This window comes from Acanthochromis polyacanthus, chromosome 1 (assembly GCF_021347895.1).
Source record: "Acanthochromis polyacanthus isolate Apoly-LR-REF ecotype Palm Island chromosome 1, KAUST_Apoly_ChrSc, whole genome shotgun sequence".
NCBI lineage: Eukaryota > Metazoa > Chordata > Actinopteri > Pomacentridae > Acanthochromis > Acanthochromis polyacanthus.
In genome coordinates, this window is record NC_067113.1 from 56,554,407 (window position 1) to 56,578,958 (window position 24,552).

The 24,552-nt window shown below is 38.4% G+C and overlaps 1 protein-coding gene across 1 annotated transcript in view; it reads right to left on the bottom strand.

Annotated features, from left to right (window-relative positions):
* cerk (ceramide kinase) overlaps positions 1-24,552 on the bottom strand; it is a 53,035-nt gene that overhangs the window by 25,195 nt on the left and 3,288 nt on the right. The window contains exons 2-5 of the mRNA XM_022193889.2: positions 7,476-7,607; positions 6,115-6,237; positions 2,980-3,105; positions 2,301-2,367 (exon numbers count right to left, since the gene is read on the bottom strand). Coding sequence (XP_022049581.2) covers positions 2,301-2,367; positions 2,980-3,105; positions 6,115-6,237; positions 7,476-7,607 — 448 coding nt within the window. The remainder of the gene's footprint in view (positions 1-2,300; positions 2,368-2,979; positions 3,106-6,114; positions 6,238-7,475; positions 7,608-24,552) is intronic.

Genomic DNA, 24,552 nt, shown 5'->3' on the forward strand with positions numbered 1-24,552 from the left:
CCTCGCATGCTCCTGTTACTCCCAAACCTGAGCACTGATCTTGTACAATTTCAGCTGAAAGCATAACCTTGACTGATGTGAGTAATTTGCAGGTGTGGATTTATTTTAGTTATTGAAAGGGATGCTAGGGAGCAGAATCAGCTGCATGCCGAAAATAATGAAAAAAAAAGGGAAATTGCAGTGCAGTTTCCACAGTGACATTGGTTTATTGTGTTTAAGTCTGACAGCAGCTTGAATGTTTGGGTTCTAATTGAATATATTACTGTTGTTTGTTGTTTTTTTAAAAATATATATACATATCTGAAAAGACTTTTTGTGTGGCTATATTGATTTCAATCCTCAACTGTATATTTCACTAACGGAGTGCCACAGGGATCAATCCATGGTCCTTTACTATTCTACATCGACATATTACTTTTATTTAAATATTTCAAAAATATTGCGACTTTCATGCACATGATTTTAAGATGTGCTTCTCTTTTCATTTTGAATAATATACCACTGTGCAAACAACAGGTGTTTTCTTAAACATATCAATCAGAAAATATCAATGGCTTAGAATCAGCAATTTGTCAATAACGCTGACACTTTAAGCCCTTGCAAAATTACAGAAATGCAAAATCACATTTGAAAACAAGTTCAACATTTATTGCTATGAAATTTGCTACCAACATTCATGGTGCCACCCCCTATTATGTACTGTATTTTGGAATTATTTAATGGACTACAGAAAAATATGGTACTGATATTGTTGTTCCTCTTAGGATCAACTGTAATTACTTTGGTGATCCATTATCAAAAAAAGCTTTTAGTTTTGCTAGTACTTTGGTTTGTGACCAAACACCTGACAAATATTGCATTTTCATCAAACCCATCTTAACCTTGTATGTTTTGCTAATTAGCAAATATTACCATGCAAATAAAACTCAAAATTATGGTAAACAGAAGAGCTAATATTATCACCTTCTGTCACAATACAGCGACACAGCAGCTAACCAGTGGCAAACATTCATTATTATTTGTCTATTGTAAAGCCTAACTAGCAGATTTTCTATTGAACTAATGCATGTGGTTGGGAAGAAAGCTAACAATATTAACTTGCGCCAGGGGGCGTGGCTATACTTGATAGACAGCAACAGAAGCCTCTGCGGTAAAATGTGGGCGGGATAAGAGAGTCCTCAGCCAATCCTTCCCCTAGTTGCTCTCCGGTCCAGTCTGTTTGATGACGCTTTTTACATCACTGGCTCCAAAAAATCCAAAAGGAAGTAGCAAAATCCGGGCTTCATTTTCTCAGCGTTGAAACCAACGGGTGACGTCACGGTTAGTTTACGCCTGCAATGGACCTTAGCTTAAAATCATGATATTTCATCGAAATCATCTAATTTGAAATTTTGCCTAAAAATTGACCAGATTATGTAAAAAACTAGATATTCTACACTACGCAGTGCAACTGTAAAGCCTTAAGTAACTCAGCTGTGACAAACAGTCATGTGAAAATGAAGATACTCTTCGGCTGAACTGCAAGCAGTGTTTCCAGAGAGCAGAGAGGAGATAGGTATGGAAGTTTTTTTTTTTCAAATAATAAATATCTGTAGTAAGTAAAATCTATTTTTCCCCGTAATTGGAACACAAATGGGCACTTGGCAAAATTGTGTTCATGTCGGTGTGAGAATTTAACATTTTTATAAAACAAATGATCAAAGAACTTCAACTTTTATTGTTGTTGTTGTTGTTGTTGTTTTGATGTATAGCAATATAACTTTGTCACAATCCACAAAAGACATTTCTCTACTTCTCGCAATTATTGTGCTGTTTCCATAAAAGTGTAGGACTTTATATTGTAATATAAAATGAGCTCACAGTGAGTAAAAATGTGGCAGGATGTGTCCTAATTATTTCTACTGTATTTCTACTGCAGTAGAACAAAAAACATTATTTGCACTCCATGTCCATTTTACTAGTAATTGAGGTTTGCAGCTCTATTTGGATACCAGAAATTAGGCTGTAGAACAAGTCTGGAAGCCAAAATATTACAAAGTCCTGATCATAAGAGGGTATCTGTGGTCAGAAATAGACAATCAACTCCGTTCAAAGAAGTGCAGATCAGAGTCTGAGATAATCAGCAGAAGTCTGTATCTGTAATTACAATCTGACACAACACAACAGGGCTTCAGACAAACCTTTAATATGCTCTTAGTGAAGCACAGCACACGGCCGAGCCTCTCAATGAGTTTATTTAAGTATGAGAGTCGGCTCCATGTCGCAGTGAAGAACCAGAGTTCTCCAGCTTAAGTACTCACCCGTCATATTTATCCAGATTGGCCTCCGTCTCCAAGTGGTCCCTGGCATGATTGGCGCGCTCTGTAACTATGGAAACAAATCAAACGGGCAGCATTAGTACAACAAAAGGGACCGTGCAGACAAAATACCTCGACTGGGAACAAGCATGCTATTAGAGGAAATTTTGAAATACGAGACATGGAAAAGTACAGTTTTGAAACATTCCCCAGAACCAGTCGAGCGGATTGATGCCCCCAAAAAGCAAATGCGCAAAACAACCCAATTCCAGTGTTGTATATTAGCCAGCGAAATGAGCCACTGAGCCCACAGAAACAACATTTCAACAGTAAATCTGTTTACGGGGCGTATTATACCAGCACAAACACAACCCTTGCAATTCATAGCCACTGTAGGAAGCCCAGAGTAAATAGTATTCACTGTGATGGACCATCAATACCCCGAGACTATGTGTAGCTGAAGCAAACACTTATTGAATAATAGATGTGTTTGGATACCCAAGCTTATCAACTATCACAGCTTCCATTAAGGACGCTGGCATGATTAATGGCACTATGAGCCAAATCATATCCTTGCAAACCTCTTCGGTCCCTACGAGAGACTGTGGTGGCAGTAGAGATCTATACGGCGGCCATCGAGACTCATTTTTTATTTAAATCTCGACGACTGATGGGGACCCACCAATCACATCGGTGGAGATGCCGGCTCGGTGAAACACCGGAGCCACCTTCTGCTCGTAAATACGCTTCCCGCGCCGCTTTCCTCCAAACGGATTGATGTATACCAGGAGGCTCTTTGGTCGGTCAGCTGCGAAAAAGAAAAAAGAAAGAAGGGAGGGTTGAGATAGTCATTAAAAAGGCACCATTTTTTTTTAAACAAATGTGCAACTGACAACAGCTTGATGAAGTTTTCATTAACAGGAGACCTTTTTCAAAATGCTCACTCAAGCTGACTGGTCCCCCAAAAACACGCCACTGCAGAAATAAATGGTGTGTCTACTGACTATGGGAGGAGTGCGAAACGATTCAGAGGCACTGCATCATTCGGTGATAAACCTACAAAGTGCTGCGATGGAGAATACTAAATGGCTTGTTTATGGCTGCTAGTGGAGGACTGTGTTTAGGACAACAAAGTGGAGATGGAGCAGCCGCTCAAAGACGAATGGATCAGGATCAAGTGTTAAATGAGCGCCAAGAAATATAGGGTGCCATATTGTTTGGCAATAAGACAAAAGTTCCATTAGATTACATAAATGGGTTGTCAATGGGTGATCTAAAGGTGTAGCATGGTGGAGAATAACACTGCTGAAGACAGGGAGGCTTCATCCGCACAATAAATGGGGTTAATTTTCTTGAATTGATTCATACAACTGAGCAAAATGGGACCATTTCTTAAGGCTTAAACTCACCTTACAGTCTTATTTGCAAATGCTGGATACACAGTAAATCCTGCAGAACCCAATCATGGGATGCACTCAATTAGAAGAATGGTCTGACTGTAATGATGGTAATATGTTAACACATGAGTGGAGAACATATTAAATTCCTGAAACCCTCAAGTTGATCATTTTTTTCACCAACACATTATGTAAAATGATGGATGATGTGCTCTTCTGTTCATTTTCATTTTTAGATCTTGTGTTTTAGTTGTTTTCATAGAGATGCAGGACTTTATATCGGTGTTTTTTTCTTAAAAGTGTTTTTCATAATTATTATTTTTGCTTTATGTCTTTCTAAGCTCATTATTAGTACTAGTGCTAATAATAAAATGCTGTAAGTTGCAGTCAGTTAGGAGAGTGGTCTAACTGTTATGATGGTCATATGTTAACACATCAGTGGAGAACACATTAAAATCCTGATATCCTCCAGTTGATCATTGTTCCCAGACAGATTGTGTAAATGATGGATGATGTGCTCTTCAGTTGGTTTCCAGTTTTGTATCTTGTGTTCGAGTTGCTTCCACTGAGATTGGTTGAAAGAGTTAATAGCAATTATGGGAATTATTACTATTATTCTCTAAGCAGATGATATAAAAACAACAGGAAATGTTCTTTTATGATTATTACTTTTATATCTCGTGTTTTAAAGGTAGATTCCACACCAGTAACCTGGACTTGATGTCCTCTTTCATGCCTCATGTCCAAACCAGCCGAAGACATTTTTTCTACAACGTGACGCCTCCATTTATATGTTTTATCAGACTGCTGTTGTCGGTACCATCCTTTACGTCTGAGCCTGCGAGGCTGTCGAGAAGAGAAATGCAGGAGGCCACCTCTGTTGTAGGTTTGCCTCTGGGCTGTCCTGAGGGCAGCATGCACAAGATACTCCTGAGGAGAATGAACTGATTCTTATGGACAATACTGCACATTTTCCCTCCAGAAGAAGGGCTGTTTCTGCAATACGTCTTGCCTTGAGTGAACTTTATTAAATATTTACATTTTAAGTGAAATGGTGAGCTTTGTGTGCTGGGGCAATTCCATTTTTATTCTATTTTGTACCTTCATTATACTGTGAAGGCAAAAAATTCACTTTTCATTCCATCACATTTATCTCACAGCATTAGTTACTGGTTACTTTGCAGATTCACCCTTTCAAAACAAAATATAATCAACTAACATATTATGATAGATTTCTTGCGATGGCTTGAGCGAAATGAAATAAACAGCTGTAACATTAATCCAATCATGGTTATTATCCAATGACGGATTTTACATTTAGTACTAGGAGTATATTTTGATGTTAATATTTACGTCACATAACATTTGACTGCAAGACTTTTATTTTGTAACAGAGTATTTCTACATTGTGGTATTGCTACCTGCAAGATTTTCTCAACTCAAATGAGCTCAAATGCATTGAAATGCTGAAACATGGTGCTAATAAACATAAATGGAGTTTACCAAACTTAGAATTCTAGGACTTTCAGTTTTCCAACCATCCTTGAGCCAATACTGTGCAGTACCATCTGGCACATGAACCAAAACTAAGCTTAAAATCATGATATTTCATCAAAATCATTGTATTCTATGTGTGACATTTAAATATTTGCCAAAAATGAACCCTTCTTAGTAACCAGATTCTGTACAAAAGAAAAAAAAATCAGTGCTTCATGGCGACCATCAGCAACGTGACAAAAATTTTGTAACTGTTCGGCTGAACTGCAGGAAGTGTTTACAAAGAACAGAAAAGAGAAAAGTACGGAAACAAATTTAAAATGAAAGCAGTAAAATCTCTACAATATGTAGAACCACCATATTTTTTCCAGTGCTGGCAACATTTGTAGGCACTTAGAAAAGTGTTCGATATGTGGATTTTGAGTTTTGCGATTTATGTAAAATAAAAAATCTAAGAAATGCAACATTTATTTCTTATTTTTGATAAGTTATATAATTATAATTGTGTCATACTGTACAGAAGATATGTTCGAGTTCTCTCTACTTCTAGCCATGGTTGTTCTGTTTCCATACAGGTGGAGGACTTTAAACTGCAGTGAAAAACGAACCTACAGTGAGTAAAAATGCCCAGAAACCGCTTCGGTTGCAGAAGGTTCTCTCCATGCTAAATATACTACACAATACTGCAGAGCATCTTTAAATCAAATAATTGCCTGGCAGATAACCTACAGCTTTAGCACTTAAAAAATACCATTTCAGAAACTTTGAAAGCATAGCATAGATCACGCATTCCCCAAAATGTTTCTGACTGTAATGCAATGCCCAAGAGTTTAGTTGAATGCAGCTTCATAAAAGTGTCGACCAAATTCCTACTTTTTACTGATTAACTTCTAATTTGGTTCATATCTGCTAAGAGCACCTACTGAGTAAGGACAGCTGCTCATTTGTGACTCGGATCCACTGATCGCAGAGCTCCTGGTTATCGCAGTGAAAGGTGACGTCGCTGCAGCGCCACTGGTGCCGCCTCGTCCTCATCACGTAGGAAACTGTGAGAAAACAAAACAGAAAGGGCAGACGAAAGATGCTATCACCAAAACCAGGGAACTACTGAGCCGAACAATGCATTCATATCCTGCCAGTTTGTGCAGCTCGGAATCTAAAAAATACCTTTCATCAGATGTGCATCACTGATTAAAGCGTGTGAACTTCAGTTTGTGGAGTATTTTTAGGCTGCACAGCACATTTTATTTGTTCATTCATGCTTTTCTCGCTGACCGAGTTCAGCGCTACCTGCGGGTTTTTCCGATGAATGAACTTTATCATTAGCAGCCAGGAGCATCACATGTGAGGAAGAAATGAAGAAGCCAGTTCAAGTAAAACAGGACTCGTACAAAAAGCAGAGATGGAGTCACGTTATATCCCGATAGGAACATTGCTGAAATATTTACATTAAGGAGCAGGGGAAAAAAACCCACTCACTAAGCACTTTGACAGCAGCAGATTCCCCCACTAAGCAAAGTCAAATTATCACACTAAGCATTTTCCTCATCAGATAGGAAAGTTAACTTTTTGCCCAGGCAAGTTCTTCGCTCCAAATCACTTACGGTAGCTTACAGTGGGAGCAAAAACCGTCCTGGAGTGAGTTACATAATCAGGATGTAAGTGATGTCTTTGAAGCCAAGTTTCTCACAGATTGTGGGAAATGCAGTGAGACTCGACACACTCTAATGCCAGTAAAAGCTCACATTAGGGGGGTAATTTTTGACATTTGGCTGTGATAAATAATGTAAATCCAATCTTGTTTGGATTTAATCTAATGGCTCCAAATCGAGCATTAGCCCCAAAGTCACTGGAACGCTGCCATCCCAGAGCCGGTCGGCTGAGCTGCGAGCGACTCTCTTGTTAATGCATTACTTCCTAACTATGAAGCTGTCTACAGGCTTATTTCCAGCGTCAGGACGCTCGTGATTGGTGGAGCCGAACACAAGCTCTTGGCACACTGAGCCGAGATGGAGAGTGTGATGTGGTTTTAACCGACTGCGGGGAAATGAAAGTGACAGTGACATAAACTGGCTTCCAAGCAACAAAAAGACACAGCACTTATTTCTTAATTGGGCACTTTTGCAGTTTGTACAGAAGAGAAACTGGACAAAAATGCTGGATCATGAGCTTTAGATCTGGCAAAGCTGCTTTAAAGCTGCAGAGAACATGACACAGAATACATACAGACATGAATTCCACGTGTAAATACGGTGAAATGTGTATAAAAACACGAGTTTAGTACCTGTGAATGCATGCGAATACAGCTGCGAGTGCTGCTTTGCCTCTTTTCGACTCTTCCTGGTCCGTTTGTCGTCCACATCTTCCGTCCTGCTAACGGCCACGATTTCACACACCTGAACACTGCGACTGTGAGCTGGGAAGACATTAAATCAATATTTTAGAGAACTGCATTACATGATTACCCAAGCATGACGCTCTTCTACCAGCACAGTTGCCCTGTGGAGTAAATTCTCACGTGTACATACACTGTGGAAAAGGATTTGCTTTTAATCTTTGGGGGAAAAAAATGCTGGTATTTTCTAATTCCCGTGTTTTGTTAAAATATAGACACTATCTAGGAAAATCACAAGGAAAAAAAGGATTAATTTACATCGTAATCCTAAAAAACACTGTCCAAAACTGGAAATAACATCCACATCAAAAAATTTGTATTGATAGTTTTATGTTCTTTTATAATGTGTGACCATTAAACAACACTATTTTTAAATCATTTTCTATGAACATAATAGCTTTTTATGGACATGTGGCATTATTTGAGGGAATAATTCTTTTTATTAAGGATGAAAAATCTATTTTTGGAATGTTATTTTCCTGTTTTGTTAATTAAAGATAATATCTGGTGTAATTCCAACAATTAAACATCATTTTATTAATAATTACATGTTGATTGTAAAAAAGAAAAAAAGGCTGAAACTGCACATAATGTCCACATCAAAAGTCTGTAATTAAAAATTTAAAATTACAAATTTGTGCTTTTGCAACATTTTTGTGTAAAATGACATTTTTCCCATTTTTTAAACAATATTTAGCTCAAATAAAAATAATATTTTAGTGCTTTTGTTGTTAAAGAGAAAGAATATGTATATTTAGGACTTAAAAAATGGTAAATCATTTCACAATTTGGTTAAATTACAAATTATATCCAGTAAAATTATTTACAATCATTACTGGCTTACATGAGGACTGTATATCTATTACAATGTGCAACCATGAAATTACGCTGCTTTATTGCATTTAAATTAGCCAAAAATATAATTATTTGACATTAATTGTCCAGTTTTTACAGTTTTACACAAGTTTTTCTTATTGCTTTTTTCCCCCGCAACCAGTAAAATGACAAAAAATTCTGAGACTTTTCGGCTGAACTGCAGGCGGTGTTTACACAGAGCAGACAGGACACAAGTATGGCAACAAAATATAAATGCAAATAGTAAAATATCTGTATTTTTTCCACTGTTGGTAACAATGCAGTTGCAAGCTTTTCAAATTAGTTTCATTATGCTGCACTGAAGACATCCTTGAGCTCTCTCTACTTCCAGTCTTGGTTTTACTGCTTCTGTAAAGGTAGAGGATCTTTATATTGCAGTAAGAAATGAGTCCAATCTAAAAAATGTGACAAGGAGCAAAAAACGCCCAGAAACTGCTTGGGGGGTTAGAATTATACAGGCTTTATCCATTCCATTACAAAGGATTCTTGTGTTAAAGCGACTTCAGAATCGCGGCCTAGAATTTATTTCACAAAGGCAGAAATGAATGGAGAATAAAACAGCTACATCCCGAGAGAGCTTGCGAATGTTTGGGAATGGAAATGCATCTCCTTGTTGGTCTTTCCCACGGGAATAAGATTTAGGCTGCCAGTTTAAAATGACTTTGGGATGAAAGAGTTTGGCAGCGACTGAATGACCTGGGAGCTCCTGGCAGCGACGAGATGAGGCGGGTCCGCCAACTTATAGAGCGACTAAACGCCATCAGAGTTTAATCAGTGTTAGTTTACTGCGTTGTAAGAGAAAATAAAGGAACTGCAGGGAAATGCATTATCTTAACAGCTTTACTGGTGAGGAGGATGAGTTGAAAAAAATTCAAATACAAGCAAAGAAAAGTTGCAGATAAGTTGAGCTGCTGAAAAGGAAGACAGATTCCATTTTTTCTTTAGGAATCTTGAACATTCAATCACAATAGGTGGCGACTGACAAGGGGGAAAAAATCAAAAAATGCACTTTTGTACAAAGGAAGGACAATATTCCTTGCAATGAGTTTAACTGACCTCTTCAGCTGCATCACATTCTGGCATTCCAGCCTCTCCGACAAATTTATTCAGCTTATATGGGGAAATGGATGGGAGGGAGGCATGACATATTATTTTTCTCCTGGGAGTCTGAGGGAATAGGATTTCATTTCTTTCTCAAATAAAGATGATACGCCATGCAGGCATGAATAACTTTATGGCCATCGATATTCACACTTTGACAAATAGGAAGAAGAGTTATGGCCAAGTGGGTAATAGCTGTATTTCAGAAAAAAAGAGAGAGGGAAAAAAATAATAAGAATGAGGAGTTTCATTTCAACTACTTGAGAAATTGCACCGATTGCTCTGCCAAACTCATTGTTGCTGTTGGATTAAAAATACGTAATGAACCGAGCGTTATTGCGACTTGTACGACTCATTTTCCAGAGGGGTTATTTTGTTCAGGGTCACAGGAGGATTTAGAGAAACACTGAAACTCTTAATTTTGAAGTTACAGGCAGTACTTTGGTCATTAATGCTGCTTTCTGAGCAGCTCTGCACATATATCAGTGTAAATATAATGATACTATCATGCTCAAAAAGTGTAGGAAGAGTGAAAATATTTTTTAAAGTAATTTACTGACTTATTTATTTTTTTCTGAAATGTTATTTTTTATTCTATTTATATTTTATGATCAAAAATTGTTAAATCACTAAATACAAATTTAAAACTACTGATTTTGGATGTGGACATTATTTACAGTTTTGACCTGCTTTTGTTTATGTATTATTGTTATTTTTAGTCACATTGCTTCTGGGATTTCACTAGATATAATGTAATTTTGCAAAACAGGGAAAGTCTGTAAAGTCAGAATTAATTATACTATGTTTTCTAATGGCAAATATCTGTAAAATAATATTTTTGCTAATTTAAATTCAGTTAAAAAAGAGCAAATTTTATGGACATAGATGTTATAAGAGAAAACCCACCATTTGTTAAAAAAAAAGAAAGAAAACAGAATGGGATTTTTAAGGTGGACTTCATTTACTGTTTTGTTGTCGTCAACATGTAAATTCAGATTTAAAATACTAATTATTTACTGAACTTTAGCAAAACAGGAAACATCTGTGAAGTAACAGTAAATTGTATTTAAAAAAAGCAGATAACCTTTCTAGAAATTACATTTTTTACAGTGTATATTCCAAAAAATAACAAACTAACATGAATAATAAGCCTTTTTTTTACACTAATATGCACTAGTATGTAAATTTTTGTTTACATTTCAAACTGTGCTGCATTTTAGAATGACAAACATTTACAAGAAAAGCACTCAGCAAGTGCAGACCTCCGCCAAGGATAGAGAGGAAAACAGGAAACCCATGCAGTAAAGGATCATGAGCTGGAATCAAACCTGCATCTCTGACACAGTTCTGTTTATGAATCACCTTCTTAACCAGTTGAGCTATCTGGACTCCTTGCTCCAATTTGTTGGACTACATACTAACCTATGATGTTTTTGTCATATTTTGGACCACATACGAAAACATACTAAAAAATTCAAAGTGATCCAGAATCCAGGATCCTTTCCAGATTGCCACCAAAATTAAATCAGCTCTTCCTCTTACCATAGTCTACAGCCCCTCAAAATTTCATGTGAATCTGCCCTGGCGTTTTTGAGTTATCTTGCTAACAGTCAGACAGACAGACACACAAATGCCGGGTGTCACATAACCTCCTTGGCAGAGGTAAAAATGAGCTTAAATAAAATAGTAATTTGTGAAGCTGTTCGTGGCAACCACATATTCCCCTATTGTTTCTTCATGGCTGAAGCACAGAAAGCAGAATTGAAATTCATCGTCATGGCATCAAAGACAAACAGACGCAGCTTTGTGCGTGTGTTTACACTGACATATGAACTTCTCTTTTCCTCTTACATTAGGGTTGGTTTCTACTTTCATACTTGTTTGTTTACTGTCTTTAACACCTCCAGGCTTCCCCTGGTAACCTCGTGTTTAAAGTCACAGCACTGTGAACTGTGGGTAATTCCCTGAGGCAACGTCTGCTGAGATGAAGACTTTGGAAAGTGCATCAGGGCTCAAAAAATGTTTGCAACAGAACCCATATGCACTTGAAGGTTTGACAGTGGGACAGTCCTCAGCCCTCACGGACTCACCAAACTTTAGCATTTACCGTTAACCATATGAACTCCAGGAAGTTTCTGGGCATTTTATTTGCTCCTGTCACATTTTTTACTCACTGTGGGCTCATTTTACACTTGAATATAAACCCTGCTTCTTTTTGGAAACCGTACAACTATGGCTAGAAACAAAAATAACTCAAAAATGTTCATTGTGCAGTATGACCAGATATATAGCCATAAATATGATCATTTTGGTTTCTGATTTTACCAAAAAACATGACAAATCTGGAATCAAGATTAACATTCTTCTTGTTATACAGTGGCCTCAAATGTTAGAGATATTGCATTTTAATTTGCTTCAGTACTTATCTACTGTCTGTTCTGTGTAAACACTGACTGCAGTTCAGCCCAGTTTTGCCATAAAATCCCTGAATTTTTGATGTGTAACTGTTGGTTTTTGCTGAATCACTAATGACTTCTTAGTTGAAAAAAAAGTGCATAATTTTTTAGTTTTTACAGAATCTGGTTTGAGCAACTGGTTCATTTTTGCCCATTTTTAAAAATGAGACATCAAATCAGGGGTTATTTTGATGAAATGTCATCATTACGAGCTTAGATTTGGTTAAGTCTTCTAATGGAACAGCATGTCACAGATGAATAGGACCGTCGGAAAATTGAAAATCTAATTATTCCTTCTGTTTTTACAGTTTCCTCTGATAAATGGTGCAATTTTGGCATTTAAAAAAAAAGCTATTATGCTTCTCAAACTCTTCTCAGTAGAAATGACATTAATACAGGCTCAGTTTTACTCAAATGTCCAATTCAGTTATGACCATGTGATAGCGAAGCATCATGCAGAACCCCAAGCCCTGAAACTGAAGCAAATTGAGGCATCATTTTTCTGTATTTACTCCTGTGTCTTCCCCACTGTGACATGTGAAAATGCCTTCAGTGAAAACAGTCCACAGTGGCTCATTTTGACACAAAGATGTCACGCTGCCCTGTGGATGTTTACAGCCAGTCTTAGGGGAGCATCTTAAACAAACAGATCATTGAGGAAGTTTACTGTTTGCACTGTCAATCTCAGCACACCGTCTAAACACGTGTAGGAGATTACGGACATTAAACTCAGATAACGGGGACTCTTTCTACACTTTGACTGTTGTTTCTGTCATGCTACATGTGCCTCTGATAGGCGGACTTATCGTCAAGATGCGTTGACAAAATCGCTGCTCTGCATTGAGGAGGATGTTCCAACATGTCAAAAACCATTTCATGCAAGTGTGAATAGATAAGCGAAGGCAGATTATCTTTAACGGTAAAATGTTGGAAGTAGATAGCGGCAACAAAGTGTAACAGGTTTGAGATTATTTTTGCATTTGTTTGTTGCACGTCTACACTTGTGCTAAAACACCAAGTGGAATTTATTAGACTATCTCATCTTGTATCTTACACATTTACATGTTTGTTATCTGAAGCGGCCGGGCTCGGAAAATCTGAAAAATGTATGAAATCATTGTAGGAAAAATCTACATCCACACAAAGACAAAAAGGTTGTGGACTGCGTCAGCGCAGCCAGTGTTGCTTTCTTCTTTCCTTTTGGGCAACTTGGTCAAATGAACCCCAGAAACAAGCTGAACTGGAAACAATAGCTGACATTCCCACATTTGCTCCACTAACCCTGCCACACACACACACACACACACACACACACACACACACACACACACACACACTCACAGAGGCACAAACACACACGCAATATTCCCATCGCCACACAAACTCGGAGAACACACCCCCCCACACACAAATTCCCCCACTTTTTAGCTCTCTGCAGTCCCTAAGCTACATGCTAAGCCCTCGGCCATACAAGGCAGATCCTCTCTGCTCTGCTCTGACATACTTTTCTTTGTGCTTGAAAAGAATCTTAGCGCTGGCAGCCGGCCAGTGTGTGCCGCCTATTCAAACCACGGGGCTCAGTGTGCCGCTGTGAGCCGGAGTGGTCTGCTATCTGCAGAAAGTCAGCTTTTCAGGAACTAGAGGGGAGGAGAAGGCTTTATTTTCTAATGTCTGGAACTTGTTCTGCACTTAGAAGAGAGAATTCAGATGTTTGTTGTGTTGCTGTAAAGCCACACTGATATCTGGGAGCTCTGATATCTGCAGTAATATGACAGGCTAGCCTTCATTTCCTGCAAGCATTTCATCATGAGGTGCATATATGATTCCTTTTTTCATCATTTTGAACGGTCATGTCATGCCAGCTCACCCAACACTCCCAGTTCATGTCATGGGCTCTGAGACCTTGCTAAATCCTGAAGCTCTACTCCAAATACTTTACTAGTTTGGCCCTCAGAGCTAAGTTTCATCATTTTTCTGTTTCCTTCCTCACCTTGTCGCTTCATTTTCAATGGTCTGGCTTGAAATTTGTGCTGAGCATCCACAAAATGCGCAACTGAAACAGTTTTTGCTGAGGAAACAGGGGGCAACAGCTAGTCCAGCACTTTCCAAAATAACTAAATCTGCCTACTAGGAAGAAATAATATCTATAATAGTCATTCTTACACACAAACAAGTGAGCTTGGGAGGTGGTCGTAGGCAAATTTTTGTTAGCTATCGAAAAAACCAGGCCATCTGTTTCCCAATTTCCAGTAAGAAAATAAGTATACTGCTCCTCAACACTTGAAGCTACAGTCCAGGTTGAATCTGGACAGTTTACATTGTCCAGATTCTGTGTTTCAGCACATTTATTTGAAATAAACTGCTATAATAAAGCCATAAGCCTCTGAGTCCCAAACTGTGTCTGGAAGTTGTTCTCTCCTGCCACATTTTTACTCACTGTGGGTTAATTTTTCACTGTAATTTAAAGTCCTGCGCCTCTATGTAAGCAGAACAACCATGAATAGAAGTAGATAGAACTGAATAATGACTTCTGTGCAGTGTACCACAGTTACAATGTCATAAATCATAAAAAAGGCAAAAAATATATTGCCATTTTAAAAAATAGTTCTATTACAAAAATAAAAAAAGAAACAGAATCAACATGTGCAACATTTTTTTAAACGTCCATAGGTACTACCAGTTCTGCTTTATGGAATATAGATATTTAACTACTTATATTTGTTTCTATATTAGTCTCCTGTCTGCTCTGTTACACTGCCTGCAGTTCAATAAAGTTCAGCTAGAAGTCCCTCAGTTTTTGTTATATGACTTTTGATTGTAGCTGAATCACTCATGGCTTTATTGTTGTGCTGATGAGTGCAGAATTTTTAGCTTTTTACAGATTCTGATGAGAGCGAACAGTTTATCTTTGACAAATTTAAAAATGAGACATGTAGAATGAATGAATTTTGATGAAATATCCCGATTTTTAGCTTAGACTTAGATGATTTTCTCGATGGTGCGGCATTTTTCTACAGTTTCTTGCTCTTATAAATGGGGGAATTTCTGGAATTTTTAACAAAAGATAACATACCTTCCAAACCTACCAACAAGATGTATGGAGTAGTTCCTTACTTGTAATAAAGGAGCGTACACAGATTGGGCCACACATTGGGCCACTTCCTTGTTGAATGAGCCACGTAAATATTTGTTTCAAGTAAACATGGTGTTCAATATCAACAGATTTAAGTGCAAAGTCAAAAATAAATGTGTAACTCTTCAAATAGTTTTGGTCCAGGCTGTATGTGCTCATGGAGGGAAATCTATTTGGTCCTAACATTTGTCACTGAGAAATGTACAAAAGAAAATGCAAAATATCATTTGTATAGTGTGCTTTTTGGAAAACAACTGCCACTAGCCTGTCAGGTTTCCGCTTCTCCACACAAGAGGCTCAGTGTAGCCGCCCTGGGAATAAGGCCAAGTTCAAAAAGACAATCACATGGAACGAGGACAAGGAGAAGCACAAAGAAAGGTTCAGTAAACCTGCCATGTGTGACTCCGGACCTCAAATTCTGGCAGTGGCAGTGAGTTTCTTTGTCCTGAGTGTGAATGTAATCCTCAGCTCCAGCACTGTTAGAGCCTTTCACCGCTGAGCTGCAAACATCTGAGTCCTCAGGGGTGCAGAGAGAGTTTCCACTGGAGCCACATGAGATGGATTAGCAACTCTAATGCAAACTCAATGGGATCTTACATCCTCTGTGAACTCGTGACGCACATGACCATATACGACAAAGTGCCGGTTCCCATGGTCTCTGACTCATGACTCCTTATTGTAAGATTTGTCACAAGTTGCATAGAACCGCAGACTGAGGAGTTTATCCAAGAATGATCGCTTCTATACCAATAATGGCAAAGTATCACGATACTCTGCCATTAAAAGCAACTCTCAATCCCATTTTATTGGTACCAACACCTCTATTTTTCTGAATTGTTTCTTCGATGATTAAAGCCAATGTGCCACAGCGAGGACACTATGTGTTTGCAGCAATCTGCTTCCACTTCCTGCAGGTTTGGTGGACGCACCAAATGCTTTATTCTCTCCAGCAGCTTTTATATCCTCAAGTCATGGCCGCAAATCCTAGCTCTGATGCCGACCATCCACAGCATGTGGATAAAGCCAATGCACAAAGCAAAATATAGAGTTATTTCACTTATGTAGCCAGCAGTGGAAGTCAATGGACACCACAAAATCAGTCTGTAAAATGTGTTTTAAAGCTACGCAGACGAAGCATCGTGAGGACAGACATGCCAACTGTTCAAAGAATTCAAAGAGCGACAGGTTGGAGAATGTACCCAACAACATAAGTCAAATGAGTATGATTTATTAGGTGATAATCTTTAGCCATCAGAGTTGAGGAGGTAATCAGCTACAAGCGACAACGTCTGCTTAACTTTGTTGTTTATAATGTAGTAATAATATTTTAAGTGTTCATCCGACTCCCTGAGTTGAATCTTTTGACCACTTGTGCTGGAAACTACCTCCACTAATAGACTTTCAGAAGCATCAATAAACTCTTGCCAGCTTTCCACTGCAGGAACTTGGGGAAGGAACAAGGTGGTTCATAGGAAAGCACCAAAAAAAACGGAACAAATAGGACATGCTGGACATACTTCTTGTTCTATGATCATGTAGGAAATAGAACAATGAAGGGTTTGTTATGCTAGTCTATCTGGTAAAGACTCAAAAAGGCAGAAAAAATACAATTTCTTGTCCTCGTCATTCTCTCCAAGTTTACACAATCAGCATTCGTGATCTCAGAGTTTCACCAATGGAGACCCACATGTTTCAATCAGTTCCAACTCTTATGTAACTGGGTTTAATAGGGAAGGTTATTGCACAAAGGTTCAGACAGCTCTAAAACAGCCTTGTATCATTCCAGCTCCATGTTTAGCCTCTATTCAGTCCATGTCTGTATCACTTAGGTGGAGGGTTTCTAATAATCTGCGTGTGACCGACAGGCATTTGTTTAAGTGCTCCATATTATAAGCTGAAGGCAGCAATAAAGTTTAAAGTCAGTGAAGTGGCCCTTCAGCTACCTGGAGGGCTGGAAACTCAGCAGTACTCGACTGAGAGCCACTGGTCTTGGCAATAATTATCTCCTACAATAATGGAACAACGAGGATCTTTGTGTTAACGTAATGGAGCTTCAGAGGTCAATTGAATTCAGCTCTTTAGGTAGAAATACTATCCACCCTGTAATCCAAGAGCCGTTGTTCACTCTGACAGACACACATTTGGGAAAAGGTAGAACAGCGGGTTACCTTTTGGTGTACAAAGGCTTGTACCTTGGTGGAAACTCGACACAGTACAACATGGTACACTTTCCTGCAAGTTACTGTTTGTAGTCCTGCCTTTTGTCTTAATATTCTCTTTAGACCTTTTTTAAAATCTGAAATGGCTATTTTTGCTTTGCTTATTTGAACCTGGAACACTCATGTAGAACAAAAACACAAGGAAATCTGTTTTAGAAATTGTTCCAAGTTGTTCTGTTTCATCCAAATCAAAGTTAACACCTTTGGTTCAGACTACAATCAGAAAGATAAGATCATTTTTACCTTCAGTTTCTTTTTGAACAGCATGTACTTACACAGATAAAGAGAATCCTCTCTGATCTATCCCATGTTCTGGACTCTGACTATGATCTGCTGCCATCACATAGATGATACAGAGTTCAGCAGGGTGAATTGGATCAGATTAAGAGCTCCTTTGTGCCTGTGTCAGTTGAATTTTAACCCTCTGAACTCAGAAACCAACCAGTGAATTTGGAAGTCAAAATTATATCAGTTATCAGAGCTAGAAATGACAAAAAAACAGAAAGAACTGTTAAATTTTGTACTTTCTGACCGTGTTTAAACGGCTCATCTGTGACATGTTGTTCTACTAGGAAACTTAAAATCATAATCTTTCATCAAAACCTCTTTATTACATGTGTCCCATTTAATAATTCATCAAAAAGTTAATTATTTCCTTGAACAAGATTCTGTAAAAAAAAAAAAAAAAAAAAATCTTCTTGCCACAACCATGAAGTTATCATTTACTGGGCTGCAACTAACAGCCACATGACAAAAATTCAAGGACTTTTTCCACTGAACTGGGCTGAACTGCAGACAATGTTGACACAACAACAGCACAAGAATGGAAACAAGTTTCAAAAAGTAGGATCTATAGTATGTTGAGCCTTTTGTGTATGAGTTTTTTTTATCCAGTATTGAAACGAATGTCCTACATGACGAAAACCACCAACTGACTGATGCCTCAAGATATAAAAATAAATGATAATTGGGGACTTTTTATTGTAATTAAGTGTGCTTTTAAGTCTATGTACTCAGTAATGTTTTCTATGTGTCCCTCAGTTAAAATCTGGTCCTACAAGCCTTAAAGTTTATTCCTGAAATATGTAATTTAAAGAGTTTGGTGACCTAGTGACCTGTCAGTGAACCATTGAATTTAGTGAAGTGACATTTAAAATGCGCAACAAGTTAGTCAATTAATGTCAAATGGCAAAAACACCAAATATTTCTTGGTTTCAACATATAAAATGTGTAGTAAACTGGACATCCTCAGACAAAAAAGGCATTTGTGCACAATTATAATCAGCATTTTCACAATTCTGTGGCACTTCATCGACGGCAAAATTACTTGGGAAAATACTAATTCATCAATAATGACAATAATTACTGGTTGCATGTGTGGACACAGCAAACAAACCACAAAAGCTTCCATTTCTCTGGGCTCTCTGGCTTCCTGCTCCCTCAAAGGTCAACACTGTCAAGACCGCTTGCTATTCTTTAAATGGCACAAATTTGCATGTCAAAGTTCACCGAAATTGAACTCAACACAAACGCCTGCGAAGCTTTGCTGTTTTAAAATGTTAGTGTGAAGCTCTGCCGCTGGGCCTTTAATCCCAGCCTCTGCAGTGGAAGATAAGTCCTTTTTTTTCCTCCCCTGTGACACTTTATTACTTCAGTAGCGGCGCCTTCGCTTCAAATTGGTGAAAACGTGTCAGATCAGAGACGAGCGTTGTGTCGGATCAACAAGTACCTGTACAGGTGCACGTGGGAGAAACGTTCGGGGATCCTGCTCATCCTGCTTCCCTAAAACAGGGTGGCATCCCATCTGACAGGATTCCTCTGAAAATACGAGTTTCCTGCTTCGAGCCAACGTGAACTCTTTGTCACACCCAACATGTTTAACACATGGGTGTTTGAAAAAAAAACATTTTCTCATCAACCCAAGTGCAAAAACATGACAGATTGTCAGATTTTGCTGCCAACTTTGATGTTAACTCAGTATATGTTCGTGGATTTGCACAAGAGATTTTGTGTTTGTGCATATGGTAAATCTGACAACACACCGCCTGGCCTCACCTTCTTTCACTCCTCCCGACGACAAGCGAGCTGTCATCATATTCATATTCTGCTGTTGTTCTCCACACCCCTCCCTTTACACAGTGGATCAGTATGTAATCCCTTTATTGTTGCTGTGCTTTGGCACTGACAGTCTGTTAGAGGACAAGCCAGTGCAAGCTTAAGGAAATGCTGTTCCCACACTGTTTACATTTGTTTTATGTCAGTCCCATTTTTGCTTTTAGATCTTGCATGTAACACGAGTAAGATAAGATAGAAAGACACCATCATGTATATATAGATGCACTTGCAAAAAGCTCAGCCCTATAATGGACTGAAGTTGAGCGCATTACAGAGTTGCTGCCGCCGACACAGCATCATGCAGGCTTGTCGGGCAATTAGCTTCAGAGGTCCCACTCTCTGCTCCTATACTGACCCCAGCCTCCGGTGAATAAATGCAATCAGCGTAAATATAGAAAGATCCCGCCAGTGATGCAGCATCGAAACCGGCACAGTTTAGCCAATCTCCAGCTGTCGTTTTCTGGCAGTGTTTATTTCCCCGTATCTCCCTCCTCCTCTTCCTCTTCTTCCCTCGCTGTGCGGCCGTCTCTCAACGTACAGACAGGCCTGTGCATTGAGCAGCAGCTTTAGATTACAAAGCGCAGATCTGCCCGGGTACACATGGCAGTGAGCTGTCAAACAAGACATGTGGATTTCTCCCAGGCACAACGGGTTTGTTTAGCCAATGCTTAGGCAAACAGATGGAGAAGAAAAGGACACGCAAGGTGGAAGGTAAAAAGAACAGCAGAACAGTCACTCGGGGTGCAACGATACTGCTGGTTTACTGCTATGGCCAAAGTTTCAGTCAATATAAGTCACTATTGCAGGGTGAAATGCAACTTCAGCTTCTTTAATGGGCATAAAATGTGTTTGTCTTTGGATTTTTGTCACCAAACCAGTTAGTGTCATAACATTTGGTGCATATCCTCAGGGAATATGGCTTTCCTGGTCTCCTGATCGAGTCCAACCAACATGAAAAGTGGCACTTATCAAGTAAAACATCTCAACATCTCCTGTTGTTGCCAAATTTTGCACAGGTGCTCATTGTTTCCAGAAGATGAATTCTTGTAACTTTGGTTGTCCCTTTTGGTTTGCCTCTGGAACCTACATGAGACTGATATTCAGCATGTGGATTAGAAATCCTTCAAATCAGTTGTAGAATTCACAGCATGAGTCCTCTTAGGATACTTCCTATACTGAGGTCAAGATCTTGCAATACAATATTGTGGAGAGTAACTCAACAAATTCAATGGTTCCTTTTGAGCAAATACTTTGGCAAAAACTGCCTGTTAGGAGGGAGAAAACTCCAGCAGAACTTGGCTCAGGGAGGGCAGCCATCTGCCTCGACCAGTTGGGTGAGGTCAACTGTGGATTTCGATGCAATTTCCATTTATGTACCCCACAGGATGTATCCCAAAGATGTGAATCCAGTAATTATTATTTCTAATCATATACCATCAGTACCATCCATCCTCTATACACCTCTTTATCCTCACTAGGGTCGCGGGGGGTGCTGGAGCCTATCCCAGCTGACTTGGGCAAAGGCAGGGGACACCCTGGACAGGTCACCAGTCTGTCACAGGGCTACATATACAGACAAACAATCACATTCACACCTATGGGCAATTTAGAGTCATCAATCAACCTCAGCATGTTTTTGGACTGTGGGAGGAAGCCGGAGTGCCCGGAGAAAACCCATGCATGCACAGGGAGAACATGCAAACTCCATGCAGAAAGATCCCAGGCCCACCCCAGGATTCGAACCAGGGATCTTCTTGCTGCAAGGCGAAGTGATAACTACTTATGCCACTGTGCAGCCCTCCATCAGTACCAGTTAAATGTATTTAGTATATTTTAAAGCAACAAGAACTGAACCAAAGTGTTGTACAGTACATTTTTTCTCACCTGTACTTTCTGTTTAGTGCTAATACACAAATATTAGCATGCTAACATACTGAACAATCAGCTCGTAAAAATGCTAAACATTATATTGACTATTTATTAACATGCTAATATCGCAATTTCTAGCATTTTACACTGTAAAAATATAATTTAATGGAATTTTCCTTTTAATACAGTGAATTTACACATCTAATATAAAATAACATGGAAAACTATGACCTTTTTAAATTCATTTTGTTAATAAAAGCCACTTTTTTGGCATTATTATTTTTCGCAATTTCACAAATATTTCCTATTTAACAAATAAAAAGAATAAATTCAAATGTAAATCTGTAAATATTGTAATTAGTGATGACTAGCACAAAAAACATGTTGCATCTGTGTTTTTACATTGATTAACTTGTGAATTTGAGACACTTGCTCTCTCATGAAATTAAAGATAGAAAATGTAAATTTTTTAAAATAGAAATTTTAATTAATTTTCCAGCATTTTAGAGTATTAATCATCAAGACAATAGTTTTGGTGCTGTGCTAGATTATTCTCTCTTTTTTTACATTTTGCTTTTAACGACACCTAGCACAGTGTTAGCATTTAGCTCAAAGCATTGCTATGCGTTGAATAAATAGTCTTACTGTGCCGTAAACATAACTGGACACTTATAGACAGGACAGTCAACACTTGATGATGGCCGTACATGTTGTTCTGGGAGTTGTCTTTGTGTTTAACATGGTTTCATTGTATGGTGCCTGCACTGCTGCTGAAAAAGTTTAACTTTCCACAACTTTCCACCACAAACAGCTGACCCACAACTCACAACATCGCCCCATTCAAAGCAGAAGCCTGAAATGCGACTGATGCACAAAATCAGAACTTTTTTTACATGTGGATTTTACTGCAGGCACTGAGGAAAATTCTGTTATTCTGATATCATATTTCAGCCTGATTTCCAATACTTTCAGTATCGCTATAAGTGAATCCCTCAGTGTAACACAGTGGATCTGTCTCCGGCGTTGCCATATGGGAAAGCAACTATCTGAACCACCCCTGGCTGGCAGAGATATCCAGGCTTAGAGGGCCTGAGGAAGTGCTACTTGCTAAGCAGAGAGATTTGGAGGAAGGAGGGAGCCGCTCTCTACAGCATATGCGATGATTTATTCAAGATTTGACTCCGTACTGCATTATATCAGAGCAGTGACTCAGGCTTTATGTGGACATTGGATTTACTCTTGGCTCCGAGGCTGCGACGTCTCAGTGATTGGCTTTTGTTTGTCTGTGAGTGTACAGTAAACAAACAGCATTCCAGGCCAGGATTCCCTGTTGAGTGACGGATGCTCCGCTTCCGCCAAGTTCATCTAAATGTCAAGCAGCATCATCCGCTAATGTCGTCGAAAAAAAAAGACTGATGTATACCACTCATGACAATCCCTCTCGGCATTTACGATGTTTGTGTGTCAGTTTGATGTTTGGGGAAACCATATTGGGCACAAATAGAAAGTACAAGCTGAGGGAGAGCTGTCAAATCTGAGTCATGCTGCAGGATTTGCTCTCAGTCTCAAGTATCTCTCAATTTGTGGACGCTAACTGATAGAAAACGTGAAATTTGTACCAATATCTTCATTTTCCACTCTGTTAAATCCTTTGCTCTCCTAATGATTTTGGAATATTTCTGCTGTTGTGGGAAGCTTTAGCGATTTTTCAAGCTTTTGTCACCAGATGCCTATGTTCGAAAACTTTTCTCTGAAAGTTATAAAATTTGAAACCTCCATCATGTAAAAAACTACGAATAAAGAGACCATAAACTGATTTTTTCTGAGAAATGTTCAGGACTCTCTGCTGAGAACATTATCTGGCTGCAGTTCAGATTCAAATATGTATCAATTTGTAAATATTAACTACAGAAAGTGCTACATTTGTACCAATATCTTCATTTTCTACACTGAAACAATCTTCTTTCTCCTGATTTGCTTATTAAGCTGTGTCTTCGTATTCCTACGAGAACCAGGAACTTTATATGTCGCCACACAAATACTTTTTTTCTTGAACTTTTACACATTTGAAACCTCCATCATTTGAAAAAGATCATTATAAAGAGACTATAAAGTGGCTTTTTCTACAGCTGGAGGTGTTCTATCAGCAGTTCAACAGGCTTTTCTGAGAACTTTTAAGGATTTTTTGTTGAAAACTTCTTCTTGCTGCAGCTCAAATGTTTTTCAACTTGTGGATGTTAACTGATAGAAAATGATAACTTCCACACTAGAAAAACTTTCTTTTTCCTGATTTATTAAATGTCTCTCAATTTGTCAATGTTAATTGATAAAAAATGTTAAATTTGTGCCAATATCTTAATTTTCCACACAGGACAAGCTTTTTTATCCTGATTTACTGATGCATTTGGAATATTTAGTAATATATCCCAAGCTTATTTTCTTAGATCTCTATGTTCAAAAACATTAAAAAAACATTTTTTAAAAAACAAACAACAATGCACACGTAATAAAAAAGACTGTAAACTGACTTTTTGTGCAGTTGGAGGTGTCTTGTCAGCAGTTTTACAGAATTTTCTGAGAAATTTTCAGATGTTTTTTTCTGAGAACATATTTTCGCTGCAGCTCAGGCTTAAATATTTCTCAACTTGTGGATGTTAACTGAAAGAATATGGTAACTTCCACACTGGAAAAACCTTCTTCCTCCCGATTTACTAATGCATTTGGAATATTTCTGCTGTCACGGAAAGCTGTGGCTATTTACAGAACAATTTAAAGTTACTAAAGTGGCCCAAATGCCCAAATAAATTATCAAGCTTCTTTTATTAGATACCTATGTTGGAAAACTTTTAATTTGAAACCTCCATCACTTCAAAAAGTCATAATAGAGAGACTATAAATGAACCCTGCCCGCAGTTGGAGGCATCTGGTCACCATTTTTACAAACTTTTCTAAGAAATTTTCAAGATTTTCTGCTGAGAACTTTTCTGGCTGATAGAAAATGTTAAATTCTTACCAATGTCTGTATTTTCTACACTGGGAAATCCCTGTACTTCCTGATTTACTGATGGATCTGGAATATATCTGCTGTTACAGGAAGCTGTGGCCATTTAGGGAACATTTTAGGCTGATTTAAATCTAAATTAAACAGAAAAAAAGAGAACCACAGAGGGGGAAAAAAAAAAACTTTGTGCAGAGAC